The sequence below is a fragment of the Micromys minutus genome (assembly GCF_963924665.1).
Source record: "Micromys minutus genome assembly, chromosome: X".
Lineage (NCBI taxonomy): Eukaryota > Metazoa > Chordata > Mammalia > Rodentia > Muridae > Micromys > Micromys minutus.
In genome coordinates this window covers 92,181,451-92,196,554 of record NC_137970.1, presented here as the reverse complement: position 1 = coordinate 92,196,554, position 15,104 = coordinate 92,181,451, and the positions used below count along the sequence as shown (strand labels likewise).

Here is a 15,104-nt window from a genome sequence, read left to right as displayed (position 1 = left end):
GCATGATAGATTTGGGCTTACAATTTCAGATAGTAAAAACCAAGCACGCTTTATTCTTCAAATTTACTTTGAATGGACAAAGAAATTTAAATATATGAATAATAATGTAGGAGCCCCTGGGGTTCATCCCCAACATTTAAGTAAAGGCAAGAAAAGGGAGAATGTGATTAGTCCATCTAGACTTTGAGGATTTTCTTAAAACTGCCTTACAAGTGAGTTTTCTATTTTTTTTCACAGCCAGCAAAGAGAGGATGTCACGTTCAACTAGGTCTAGAGAAAGAAGAGAGAATGACACCAACTCGGAAGATAACAGTGAGTGAACTAGCAAACCCTAGTCACAACCACATTATGTAGCCATGTGTCTAAACAGTAAGTGAATGACTAAGAAAACAAAAGAGCAGGCTGGAGAGATGGCTCGGTGGTTAAGAGCACTGACTACTTTTTCAGAGGTCCTGAGTTCAATTCCCAGCAAACTCATTGTGGTTCACAACCATCTGTATTGGGATCTGATGCCCTATTCTGGCCTGCCAGCATACTTGCAGACAAAACACTGTATACATAATAAATACTAAAAAAGAAAACAAAAGAGCATTTTCCCAGAGGGACCCGGGATCGTGGGAGGACAGTCAAGAAGACACTTCTGCTCTAGTTATTTTGTGCTGAGAGTTAATTCATATTGGAACTTTAAAGCTCAATGAAATTTTGCATTGGTAAAGGTATGGGCCAATCAGCAATTCTCAGAAGATGGAGTCATATACCAGCATATATCTGAAGGGTTATATAATAATCTTTCACAAATTCAAAGCTACCTTTCACTTGACCAGATTAGAATGCAAATACGTCCTGTGAAATGTTCCTTATAGACTGTTTCAGTTGTTGTGCAGTGTTGAAAACAGTATGTGCTTCTCTAAGTTAAATATAATATAACATTTGTTTGTTTTGAGACAGGGGCTTACTCTGCATCTCAGGCTGGCCTCAACACTCACTATCCTCCTACCTCTGCTTCTCAAATACAGTGTTTACTGTCCTAAAGTTTTAGGTGTTTATTATGGATATACACAACCCTTAAAATGATCCCAAATGCAAAAAAGAAATTCTTGGCATGCTTTAAATTACCTTCTCTTTTGTAGTACAACCAAATAGTTTTCAATCTATTTTTAGCTGTTGGTATATTCAAGTTCGAGTATCAGTATTTTTAATCTCAACTTACAAGATATAATTTAGGCTCTATGTGCCATATGGTCTCTGTCACAACTCTGAACCCTGTTTTAGCACAAACACAGCCACAGAGAATAGGCAAAGGAATGAGTATGGCCATGATCCTATAATTTTTTTTAAACAGACAGGCAAAGAGTTGGAATGGGCCTATTGGTCATAGTTTTCCAAAAATTGGTTTCATTGATCTGAGTTCCTGATACAGCATTCTGGTTTTATCAGGTCCACTCTTGCTCTTATTTTCAACGTTTTATCTTTTTCCTGCTTTGCAGTTCTCAGCTTGATTCCTAAGCCACTGGACTCAAGTAAGGCCACAACTTCATCAGCAAGTAGGATTTGTGACTAAGAATTAGTGCTAATGGACCCACAAATTGCTGAGCAGGCTGGTGACAGAGATGCTACCTTCCTTCCCCTCCTCCCTCCTCTTTAGCTCTCCAGAATCTAGTTAGGATGGAAAGCTGTGTCCTGGTAACTGCTCATATTTTGGCCCTAAGCATCCTGTGTCCTGCAGAGGTTAAATGTGTTCCCTATATTCTTCCCTGACAGTTTCAGCTTCTTTTCATTCTTGCTGTTCAGCTGCTAGGCTTTCAATTGTCTTTGACTTCTTTCTCCACTTTCTCTCACTAGTCTACATGTCTGTCTCAGGCATAGCTCAGTATCTCTAGCACAGCACCTTTCATGACTGCCCGAGAGTAATTGGCTCCCTCACCCACCAGGCCAATGGAGAACAGTTTGAGAGCAAGGGATTTTGTGTACTCAGTGACCATATCCTAATGGGTATTCAGGCAAGGTTTGTTTGTTTAGCATTTACCTGGATTTTTCCAGGAGGTGGAAGAGGAGCTGGAACTGATTTCTATCTCCCTCTGGTTGAAGTCCAGCCAGGGAATCATGTGATTCTCTAGAACCAGAACCACATAGCTGATGTCTATTTCTAGCTATATTTGAATCTTCTTCGCGGGGGTCTGAGCTGCATGAAAGCTTGGTCTTTATATTAGTTACTGTTTTCATTGCTGTAAACACACACACACACACACACACACACACACACACACACAAAAGCAGCTTGGTTCAGTCTGAGGTATACTCATGCCAGAGCATTACTTTTGTGCTTCCATGGACAAAACCTAGGGCTTCATTCATGCTAGGCATGTGCTCTACCAGCCCAGGACTTATAAAAACAAGAAAAACAAAAAACAAAATAAACCTCCCTAGGTGATCCTTTTGTGAAGTCAGAGGGAACAGCTGATTTAAATTTAAACTGGCCTTTCTTGTGAGACAAAAAAAAAAAAAAAAAAAAAAAAAAAAAAAAAAAAAAAAAAAAAACCAAAACACTGAACCCATTCTAAGAGCAAACATTAAAGGAGGGGATGGGGAATTGTGAGAATCATTGATGAAGTGAGGAAAAGTATAAATGGGGGTCCAGCAACTCCATAGTAAACACCTGTTTGGCATCGTCATAGGGAGAATTAACCTGTGGTTGGTCTATACCAACATCTAATCCTCAGGGAGAATGGTCTGGTTCTTTCAGTTCATAAATCTACCTTTCCAGTGGTCCTCAGCCATGACTGATAAAGTCTCTGAGTTGAGTGTCTACAGGTTCAAATGTTAGAAGTGCACAGGCTTTTGTTTTATTGTTTTTATGTATTACCTTTATCTTCTCAAGAGCTATATCCGAAACAGTGATTGTGGTCGTTAATTATCTGTTATTTTTATTTTTTTTATTATTCTTATTTTTTTGAGACAAGGTTTCTCTGTGTAATAGCCTTATCTGTTTCAGAACTCATTTTGTACACCTGGCTGGCCTCTAATTCACAAAGATCTGCCTGCCTCTGCCCCCTAGCTGGAACTAAAGTCATGCACCACCTTGATTGGTTTTGTCCTTTTGATTCTTACAGTTCTAGGACAGGGTATCACATAGCCTAAGCTGCCTCTGCCTCCTGAGTGTTGGGCCTAAAGGTGTGCACCACCACCACCCAGCCTTTGTATATGTTTTTCTACATTACACATCTTAACTACTGTGAATTCAGTGAATTCAACTTTAAAATGTATTTTAGGGGGCTGGAGAGATGGCCTAGAGATTTAAGAGCACCTAAATTAGATTCCTAGCACCTACATGATGGCTCTACATGTAACTATAGTCCCAGAGGATTTGATGCCCTCTTCTAATATCAGCAGACTCTTGCACACACAGTACACATGCATACTCTCAGGTGTACATACATACTGATATTCTTTTAAAAACATATTTGGGGTGTATCAAACCATGCTATTCAGAGTCCTGAAAGTAGGGAGGGACTGGAGAGGACCACAGTGTAGATTCTGGTCTCCTCATAACTAAAAACAAAATGTAGGACTTCATATTAATTCCTGTTATATATATTTCCCTGGCTAGCCTATACTTTCCAATGTCGACAAGGCTGATCTTGATTTCATAGAGATCTATCTAACTGCCTCTGCCTCCTGAGAGCTTTAATGAAAGGGTGTGTACCTTAGTGAAAAATGTGTTCTAATGTTGAGAATGTGTTTAATTCTGGTTGGCAAATGTTTTGAGTGTATAGAAATATTTTTAGCTACCCACAGTTAGTTGTTTTGATACAAAAGGCATTTCACAAAATGTATTTTTATTCTCCTTTTTGTCTAAGGGTCTAAGTATAAAATTCAGTCCTCTCATGACACAGTGCTATTTAAGTTGTGGGACAAAATGTACACTTAAGAAAAATTATTAAAATTCAATATCCTCATTAAAATATGCTAAGTATATAAGGACTGACCTGACACAAAATTAGATAAGATGTTATATGATGCCAAAAGAAAGATAACTGTTAGTCATTTTAAGGAAAAGGTATTTTTCCCATAAAACTCAGGAGTCAGTCATTTTTGGATAATTTCCACAAGTACGTCATTCAACACGTAAGCTGGCTTGGAAGCCTGAGGCAGAAGTGAAATAGTCTACCTGAGCTACCAAAGACGTTCAAATCTGGCCTGAGAGACTTACCCAGACCCTGTTCACAGTTACTGCGGGTGGGGCTCATGGGATTCCTCACCTCCCTCAAGGTCCTGAGGGCTGTTTAACCTTCTGGGGAAAGGGTGACCTTTAGCAAACACTGCAGGATGTATTGAAATGCAAATTATTTCCCGGAGTCACCTCTCTCTGGCCTGCTGTTTTTCCTCCTGCTTGATTGTTTTTCTTTTTCCTGGCCCTGTAGCCTAAATTCCTAAGAGCTTTTTGGATTGCTATCATCATCAAGCCTAAAGGTGTGGAACAGGTTTTGCTTTTTGAGTTAGGGTCTCTTTAGCCTATTCTGGCTTTGACCTGAAGGCAATCCTCCTGACTCAGCTTCCTTAGTGCTGGGATTACAAGTGTGAGCCAAGGAGCCCAGTTTAACCTGGCAACTTTCCAGAAAAACGTGCACTTTAAAGGTTTTTCAGGACACAAAGAAGGATTCCTTAGAAGTGTGATTTATTTGTGGTGTTCTTATTTACCATACAAAGCTGCTCTTATTCTATCCACAGGCCTGTCAATTCTTTGAGTATGAAAGCCTAGCTTGCTTAGCTTTGCTGTCTAACATTTCCTACATGGTAGACTTCAAAGTTTGGGGGAACAACCACTTTTATAGGGTCTTCTTATGTAGCCTAGGCTGGTCTTGAACTCAAACTGGCAATCCTTCTGTCTCTCCTTCCAGAATAGCGAGATTACAAACATGGAGAACCACACTGAGGTCCAGGGTGCTTTCGAAGCTTTACTTTCCATACTTCCAACCTGACATCCCTTCTTCTGGGCTCACTGCACTTTACATAATTAAATAAAAACCTTTCTTAGCAGAGGATTATACTTTCTCTCCCCCACTCTCTCCCATTCTTTTATTTATATATTGTGTTTATCTTGCCTTGACTTCCTCATTTGTGCTTTTCTCCAGTCATTTCTAGGCTTAAACAAGGATATTAGGGAAATTTGTTTTGAGGGTTTTTATCCCTCGATGGCTTTTCAGAGGTTCTTCTGGGGTGGTATTGGGCATGTGCACTCTTGCCACACACCCAAGCTGTTTACTGTGTCTGCAGTTACAATGAGTAGTGTGTTGGCACTGTAGTTTTGAGTTTGTCTTCCCTGCTGAGAATGCCCTAAGATTAATTTTGTTGTTTTTGAGTGCGTGCAGTCAAGTCTGGCCTCAAACTAGCTCTATTCCATCCAGCCTCAGCCTCCAGAGCGCTGGAATGACAGGTATTTGCCAGTGCTCTGTTCAAAAAACCGCCTGTAGGTTAAGGAAAAAAAAAAAAAAGCAACCCGAGACTTTACAGAGTTTATTGCTGGTAATTTAACTAGACTCCGAGTTATTTATTTTTTTCTTACCAATAATTGTATGTAAAACTTGGTCTCCTGGAACACTTTTGTAAGGAAACAGACTTTTGCTAATAGTGTCTCTAAACTGAGAGTTGGTTAATGAAGTGGTTCTTAGCTTTGTTTCATTTACAGATTACTAACTAGATAGGGTGGGAGGAGGGGTGGACCCTGAAATTGTGCTGGATGCGGCTACATGACCTTCCCTTGCCAGTAATCTTAGAAATGCTCTTTAAAATCTTGCAGCTGTTATTATTGAGGCAATCAAAATGCGGGCCCTGTGGGATGTTGTATTACAAACAAAACTGAGAGACTGTGTTGCTTCACTGAGTAAGAAAACTTTCCTCCTAGCCAAGCCTTCACCGCTCCCTGAACATGGTGATAGTCCTCTTTAGCAGTGGGCATGCTTAGGTTTTCCTCTTATTTTGGCTTCCTCCTTTCGGCCTCGCAACTCTTCATAAGTCCTTCATCTCTTTAAAAGTTTCCCTTCTACTTTTTCTTCCCACCCTCCTTTTCCCAGATAGCTGACCCCGCCCCTAGCCCGCACCACCTACTCTGCCTCACCGGAGGCTTCCCGCTTCTTCTCCCGCCCCCCCCTCAACCCTATCTGCCCGCCCTCCGCAGGTTCAGAAACCTCCAATCAAGAGCGCCGAAGGTGTTGCCAAGGCCCGCCCCGCCCTCCCTATCCTCCTCTTTTACCCCCCGCGTTCCCTCCCCCAACCCCCCCACCTCAAGTCCGGCGGACCCGGGGGCTTCAGGACTCGGGAGCTATGAAAAGTGTCTGCCCAGGCACTTCCGGTAAGAGCGATGTGGCGCGAAGCTCCCCGCGGGACCCTTAAGGAACGGGTGGCTGATGGTGAGGGAGCCGGGTGTGGAGGGTGCCGGCAGGGAAGGGGTGCGGGGACCGGAGCCCTAGCGAGATGCCCTGAGTGAGCGTTCCGGTGGCTCCATGCTGCCCCACGGTGAGTCGGCGCCCCCGCCTCCCAGGCCGCTCGGGCCCTCCTCTCCACTCCCCACTCCGCGAGGGTGACGCCGCCTCTCCACGGGCGCCGCGTGACCGGAAGTGGCGCCATCTTTAGCCTCTTGTGCTATTGACAATAACAAGCCTTGGCTCGCTCCCCCTCCCCCTCCAGCCCTGCAGCTCCCCTCCCTGAGAGAGAGAGGGAGAAAAGGAGGAGGAGCTGGAAGCTTCACTGGCTCCTCTCCCTGTGTCGCTCCAGCAGAAAGTGGGGAAGAGAGGACGAAAAGCAGGGGAGGGGGGACGGCAGGGCTGTTTACCTGTCTGCCTCCTTCGTCCCCCCCCCTCCCGTTCTGTTCACTGCCGGTGTCAGCCTATCCGCCTTCCCAAGCCCTCCCATTCCCCCGGTGTGCCCCCCCCCCCACTTTCCTTCTCGTCCTCTGTGTTTCTCCTTTCTTTCTTCCCTTCCCCCTCCAGCATTGCCACCTCTCCTACAAGCACGCAGGCACATAAACGTAGGCTTTTGATGCTCCTCTGCCTGTTGACCCCACTATTTTCATGTTTCCAACAGGTTTTTCTTCCCCCAATCCCTCTGCTGCTTCTGCTGCTGCTCAGGAGGTCAGATCTGCCACTGATGGTAATACCAGCACCACTCCGCCCACCTCTGCCAAGAAGAGAAAGTTAAACAGCAGCAGCAGCAGCAGTAGCAGCAGTAACAGTAGTAACGAGAGAGAAGACTTTGATTCCACCTCTTCCTCTTCCACCCCTCCACAACCCAGAGATTCGGCGTCCCCTTCAACCTCGTCCTTCTGCCTCGGGGTTCCAGTGGCCACTTCCAGCCACGTACCTATACAGAAGAAGCTGCGTTTTGAAGACACCCTGGAGTTTGTAGGGTTTGATACGAAAATGGCTGAGGAATCTTCCTCCTCATCTTCCTCATCTTCACCAACTGCTGCAACCTCACAGCAGCAGCAGCAGCAGCAGCAGCAGCTTAAAAATAAGAGTATTTTAATTTCTTCTGTGGCTTCAGTGCACCATGCAAACGGCCTGGCTAAATCTTCTACCACGGTCTCTAGCTTTGCTAACAGCAAGCCTGGCTCAGCTAAGAAGTTAGTGATCAAGAACTTTAAAGGTAACCAAGGCCAAAATCCATAATCACCTACTAAGAATTTGACACTTGAGCAGTCACGTGTGTGCTATTTATGTTAATATATTGAACAGTATAGAGGTGGCCTAATGTTTTATGTGTAATCAGTGAGTGGAAGGGAGGTCCTATTTTTGGTGTAAGGTTCTTTTATTTCCTGAGGTGTTTGTGTCCTTGCTGTGAAGCATACTCTTTGAGTGTTTCCATGCAATGTTTTTAATGTCTGTCTGATCTGCTGTTTCTTAACCACATTGACGGTATGGTTGGTACAGATTTTACTGGTGAGAAACTTGTCTTCTAAGGATGTCCATTTCAGGTACATAGTGAGTCTTGGCACTACTGAGATTTTTATTTTTATAGGCCACATACTCCAGTCCCTAAAAATGCAGGTAGCAAGGGTGACAGTTTCATGTTTAAATTAGGTTTATGGTTAGGTTCTTAGTGTAGATTATGGTATTTGTGAAACAAGCAGTGTTTGGTGAAACATCTTTTGGGTTTCTGTAATTCTTCCCAAAGGTAAGGTCTGAAAATGAAAACTGCTGTGTGTGTGTGTGTGTGTGTGTTTATACACACAGAAGTACTTACTATCACTAGTGTAAAGATAAACAGTTAACTCCATCTTTACTCACTAAAATGGGTTCTCAAGCATTGACCTACAGACATTAGAAAATTTGTGCATACTGCTGTGTTTGAGATTACTGATTGGGAGTTTGTTGTATGCATCAATGAAAATAGAAACAACATTTAAGATGTATTTTGAGTTATCTGTTGAATGTTTCTGCTTTCCTTATTTTTTCACCCTCCTCAGATTGTGCAGGTAATTAGATGCTAGAATTTTATTAAAGATGAGGAAGTGAATGAATGAACTTAAGGCAGGCTTACCATATAAGTGCCTTGTTAGCTAAGTATTAGCATGCAGAGAATTGGTTACTCTGCTTGTGATTGAAATGTTGATGTGAAAAAGCAATGTGTTACTTGTCTCACCGTCGGTTATAGTAATATTTTTAACCCTTTCTTTTTATATGACCCTTTTTTTCCATCCTCATGCTCTCAGGAGGGCTATATTTTTTCTGATTTATTAGTAAAGCTTTCTAAAGTGAATATGAACTGTATTTACTGATTCATTCATTCATTGTTACCTTTAAATAGGGAAGGGTTTTTCAAGAAGTGAGCTGTGATCCTAATTTCATTTGCAATTTGATTTCAGCGACTTTATTTTTCTTTCTCTTGAAGGCATTAAGGCCTTTGAAATCTTTAATTAGTTTTACTTTCCCCTGATGAACAAAGTTTAATATCTAGATTTAGATTTCTTTCCATTCTGAAAATCCCACATAGGTTCTGGAGTCATTTAGGTGTTGGTTCATTTTTGTTTTGTTTTAAATTTTATTCTGTGCTTTAAAACTAAGAATGGTTCTGTTTCTGTGATTGCTGCATACATTAGGGAGTCAAACAGACCTGAATTGGAATCCCAGCCTTGCCATTAACTAGTTATGGTGACCTTGGGCAAGCTTACCAAATGAGTACCAAGCTCAGTTTCTTCACTTGTAAAGTACGGGTGCTAATATTTCTAGTGGGTATTTTATCATTGAGACAATTTCTACGAAGTTTTAAAAATACTTTTCACATAGTGCATACCCAGTATTTTAAATCTTCCCTATAAGATTCATGTTAGCTTCTGTTTTACACACGATAAAACAAGATCAGAAGTGCTGTTTTTTCTGTCATTCTTGAATTTTTATTTTTGAAGCAATACAATCAATAGGAGAAAAAAGCCCTTACCTTCAATTTTCATAGGTGAGTCAAAATGACTTAACAGTATTTTGGCATCTTAAGTTTTGTTTATATTGAACTTTAAATACCATAGTTACTTTAATAGTAAAGTATTAAAAAGATCCTAAAATAGCAGTATTGTTCTATTTTATAGTCCCTTAGTTACTATATCTTTAATATTTTTCTAATAATTGTTTTGCATATTATTTAGATAAGCCTAAATTACCAGAAAACTATACAGACGAGACATGGCAAAAGCTGAAAGAAGCAGTAGAAGCCATTCAGAATAGTACTTCAATTAAGTACAATTTAGAAGAACTCTACCAGGTATGTATTACTATGTAAAGTCACATTTTACTAATATAAGTCGATGGAATGCATTTGTATTTTCCTTTCTTTAAAGATTTATTTTGTATGTGTCTGTGTGTGTGTGTGTGTGTGTGTGTGTGTGTGTGTGTGTGTGTGTGTGTATGCACATATGTGAGTGCAAGTGCCCTTGGAGGCCAGAGGCTTAGGTTCCCTCTAGAGCTGGAATTATAGGCAGTTGTGAGCTGTCTGGCATGGGTGCTGGGAATCAAATTTGGGTCATGAAAGAGTTCTCTTAATTGCTGATCCATTTCTCCAGCCCCCTGTGTTTTAACTTTCTGAAATACATTCTTTAGTAGACTTTTTGGTCACTTACTACTAGTTAAATGGTGCTTTCTACTTTATGATCATAGCACATAGTATTACTTGAACTGGGGATACATAATTGGACAGTTGTGAATATATTGGTAGAGCATGACCTAGACTGCAATGTTAAAGCATAGATCCAAGAATTTTTTTCTGTAGGATGTCATTTCTGTTGTGGCAATTCTTTTTAGTTCTGTTACCCACCTATAGGAAGGGCCTCAAGACATGCAGCTCTTCACATTCTTGCGTCCTTTTTTTCTGCCTTATTAAAAAAAAAAAAAAAAAACTACATTTATTTGTTCTTTGTGTATATGTGTGGGCAAGCCGTGTGTTGAGGTCAGAGGACAATTTGTGGGAGTCAGTTCTTTCCTTCCACCTTACAGGTCTCAGAGATTGAACACAAGTTATTAGGCTTGACGATAAGTGCTGACCCATCTTGCCACCATCCCCCTCCTTTAAATAACTTAATTTTTAAAGAAAAATTGCATGTGTGGAGAGGAAAAAAAGGCTGTGTGTGTGTGTATTCACATCTGTGTTACAGTACACATGTGGAAGTCAAAGGAGAACTTGCAGAAATTGGCCTCTTTCCACCATGTATATCCTGGGGAGCAGACTCAGGTTATGATGTTTGTTGCCAAGCACCTTTTCCTAATGAGCCTTCTTGTTGGTCCTGCCTCATCCTTTTTTTTCTCATTTTATTGGATATTCTCTGTATTTACATTCATTTCAACTTATTTAACTTTTTTTCTCTCAAGACATGGTTTCTCTGTGTAGTCATGGCTTTTCCTGGAACATACTATGTAGACCAAGATGGCCTCAAACTCAGATAACTGTGTGGGCTACCAAAGTGCTGGGATTAAAGATGTGCACCACCACCACCCTGCATCTGAATCATTCTTTTTTAATTTAGAAGTGCCTGTACAAAGGAAGCTTAAAATTTAATTTATTTTATGTTATGTGAGTATACTGTAGCTGTCTTCAGACTCACCAGAAGAGGGCATCAGATCCCATTACAGATGGCTGTGAGCCACCATGTGGGTGCTGGGAATTGAACTCGGGACCTCTGGAAGAGCAGTCAGTGCTCTTAACCACTGAGCCATCTCTCCAGCCTGATTCATTTTTAATAGTAGTTTTTGCACTTTTTTTTCTTGATCTTTTTTCTGTCCTGATCTACAAGATACATCTTACTCTAGAAATGAGCATTAGCTATATAGCCCAACCACCTTAGTCTGAGGTTCATGTCTGTTTTTCTTGATTGAAAAAGTATTTTGTTGAAATGTTAAGGCTAATGCCACTAGCAGTTACTCATTTAGACTTATTGCTACCAATAAAGTTACTGTGGTTTTAATATAGCTAATTCAAGAAATTGTTTTCCCTTACACCATTAGCTATTTGGTATTTAAAATACTTCTGATTAGGAATTCTGTTGGTTTGATATATCAGTTTATAGATTTTGTGCTTTTAGTTGTGTAGTAAGTGGGGTATATTTATAACCAAACTCTGTAATAGCAGTTTGAGGACACATTTGAGATTTAATTTTGACTACTTCTGCTATTCTAATATTTGTCAAACAATAAACACTCTCAGTTTTAGTTTGCTCCTCTATAAAACAAGCAAACTAGTATTTGGCCTTTCTTTCTTGCTAGGTTGCTAATAAAGAATGGAATAAGATGTTTGTAAAACAAACACCTTAATGAAGCACTACAATACATAAATTAAGCTGATGTTAGCATTAGTCACAGTTTTTACAAACCAGAGTAGAGCTCTTTTTATCTGTAATACATAAAATTTAGATCACTGGTTTCTGTTGCTATGAAAATTAAATGAGTCAGTGTATGCACTACATAACAGTGTTCAGGTGCTGATGCAGTTTGTCAGCTGGGAGTAATACTAAGCCTTGCTTATGGGTCAGTCCTCATTTGGCTCTTTGGGCACAGTATAGGTGTGCTTCCTGAATTGTTAAATAATAAAAGTAGAAGAAGAAATTAGAGTAAGAAGGGTCTTAAAAGAGTCCATGAGGTCTGCATACTATGTATGATAGATAACCTACAAAGCAGATCCATTTTCTAGTACATTTTACCACTGTTGAAACTCTTCTAAATTATTTGTTCTTTCTCCACTCCTAAGAAGGCTGAGTCTCAGAATTTAAATAACTCACTGCAAATTGAACAGCGAAGGTCAAACTAAGATGTTTGATTCTTACTTTAGTAGATTTTCCACTGCTGTACTGCTTCACTAATAACACCACAGCACCTTAAATACCCATTGTACAGCAGTGTTCAGAGCAGCTAAATTGTCTTACTTTAGGGAAAAAACTATGGGAACAGCTGCTCCATGCTCCCATCTGTGTGTATAGTCTTTATTTGGGGGTGCTTGTGCACAGCTTGTGTAATCACAGCATTTGTATATTTCAGATTCATAACATACGGGTTGTAGGAATTAAGGAGCCTTATTTACCTTAAGTATTTTCCCTGAGCTTTTGATTTGAAGATTATCTTCCTTGACATGTGGTACTTCCTTCATGTTTAAAGAATATGTATGTTTGTGTGTATTTTTGCTTTCTTGTACTTGTACGGTTTACTTGCTGTTGTTGTATTTTTTTTTTTTTGTCCTAAAGTCACAAGCACCTAATTATAGTGGGACCTACCTGTAATCTCAGCACTTCAGAGGCTTAGGAGGCAGGAGGATTTTGATTTCAAGGCCAGACTGGTTTATATAGAGAGACCTTGTCTCAAAACAGTTCTAAAAAGATAAAGCCACGAGTGCCTGCATTTTTCATAGCACCTTACTGCTTTTGTTATAGTATATTTGTAAGCACATTTTAAAGTTTTTATGTTTTTTAATTGTGCTTTCAGTAAGCAATATTGTTTTTATTAATTTGATTTTTAAAAAGATTTATTTATTTATTTTATATATGTGAGTACACTGTAGCTGTCCTCAGACACACCAGAAGAGGGCATCAGATCTCATTACAGATGGTTGTGAGCCACCATGTGGCTGCTGGGACTTGAACTCAGGACCTCTGGAATAGTAGTCAGTGCTCTTAACCACTGAGTCATTTCTCCAGCCCATAATTTGAATTTTTTTGAGACAGGGTCCCTTTATATAGCTTTGGCTGTCCTGGAATTCACTGTTATATCATATTATAATTGAATTTCACAAACATCTGTCTGTTTTTGCCTCCCCAGTGATGGGATTAAAGGTATGTATGTATCACCACTGTCTTTTTATTTTCTAAGTTTATTTATTACTGTTTTAAAGATTTATTTTTATTTATATGAGTACACTGTAGTTATCTTCAAACACACCAGAAGAGGGCATCAGATCCCATTACAGATGGTTGTAAGCCACCATGTGGTTGCTGGGATTTGAACTCAGGACCTCTGGAAGAGCAGTCACTGCTCTTAACAGCTGAGCCATCTCTCCAGCCCTCTTTACGTTTATTTTTATTTTATTTCTGAGTTAGGGTCTCATCTTACATCAGCCTGGCCTCACTGGAATCTACCTGCCTCTTCTTTCCAACTACTGGAATTAACTTGTGCCTACCCTATTGTCTTTTAAAAATAGTACTTTAAATAATTGTTCCTGAGTTTTAAATTTTTCTTTCTTAAAAACCTTGAAATCTTTTAGAGTGAGGATGTGCATCTCTCTCACTCAGTACATAGATGATCATCAATTGTAACATGTGATTACTTAAGCTGTCTGGTTATAGTGGAACAATTAAAATTCTTAGCAGTTTTGATAAGTAACTATTAGTGTCTCAAAATTTAACTGCTGTCCCCTGTTCATGTTTTTTTTATTGAGTTTTAAGATTTGTTTAAAATTTATATTTATATATAATAATTATATTTATATAATCCTAATTTAATATATTTGGGTATTTTGTCTGCATGTTTATCTGTATACTTCATGTGTACAGTGAGTGTCCTTACCCTCCAGTAGTAGGCATTAGACCCCCTTGGATCTGTAATTACAGATAGTAGTTAACTGTCTCTCATGGTCTTGAACTCATGAAAGTCTTCTTGTTTCAGTGTAGGACTACGGGTAGGAGCACCACACCTGACTTGGAGATCATATTCTGTTACATTTTTTTGAATGAATCACTAATCATTTTTAAAATGTGTGGACAGAAAATAAAGGTCCTTGATAATTTTTTATCTTATTGAAGCATTGTTTGCTACATGCTGTTGTGTGATAAAACTTCCCTGGGGAGCTTCAGTACATACATCTACTCACCCTAGATAAGGAAGTCCCAGTAGACTAAAGGATAGGACATTCATCTTGGTGAACTAGTGAACTTTATTGGGTTACTTACAGGAGTGTATGCAGGAGGGGTTACTTATAGGAACAGAAATCTGTCAAAGACAGCTGTATCACTATAGCCTAAGTAACAGACAGTTCACAAAGCTGGAAACATAGAACAACTGCACAGCCTGCAGGCCTCACAGCAGGTTGGAGCATGTCCTTCCCAGGTGCCTCAGTTGCTCTAAACCCCTTCCAAGAAGTTGAGCTGGTATCAGAGTCTTTGTAGCTCAGTTTGTGTGAGAGTCTTACTTACAGAGTCTTAACGTACCTTCGGTCTCCGGGTTTCAACTTTTATTGTTCATTCTATTAGAGAGGGGCCTAGTAAATTGGGTCAGTGTCAGGGACTTTTCTGCTTAAGGAGCTTCTTCCAGGATGGAATGGAGGAAACTTAAACAACAATGCAAAAACCTATATAAAACAAACAAGTTTCATTTTATGATTAATTTCTTTCCTGAAAATTTTTAGTGTTTTGTTCTATGTATAATATATTGTCTTGCCTTTTTTTTACTATATATAAAAAAGATAATTTATATTTTATTGTTATGTGTTACTGAATTTTTACAGTATATTCTCTCTCTCTCTCTCTCTTTTTTTTTTTTTTTTTTTTTTGGTGAGGGAAGGTATTACATTTTAGAGCCCAGGCTGTCCTTCAGAGTTGAGATTTTTCTGCCTCATGCTCTTTAATGTTGGGCTTACAAGAATAT

General features: G+C 39.8%; 1 protein-coding gene across 1 annotated transcript in view; it reads left to right on the top strand.

Annotated features, from left to right (window-relative positions):
- The window catches only part of CUL4B (cullin 4B), an 89,307-nt gene that overhangs the window by 50,567 nt on the left and 23,636 nt on the right, over positions 1 to 15,104 (top strand). The window contains exons 2-5 of the mRNA XM_080910527.1: positions 238 to 312; positions 6,176 to 6,349; positions 7,081 to 7,641; positions 9,635 to 9,750. Of these exons, the coding sequence (XP_080766653.1) occupies positions 252 to 312; positions 6,176 to 6,349; positions 7,081 to 7,641; positions 9,635 to 9,750 (912 nt within the window). The 5' untranslated portion in view covers positions 238 to 251. The remainder of the gene's footprint in view (positions 1 to 237; positions 313 to 6,175; positions 6,350 to 7,080; positions 7,642 to 9,634; positions 9,751 to 15,104) is intronic.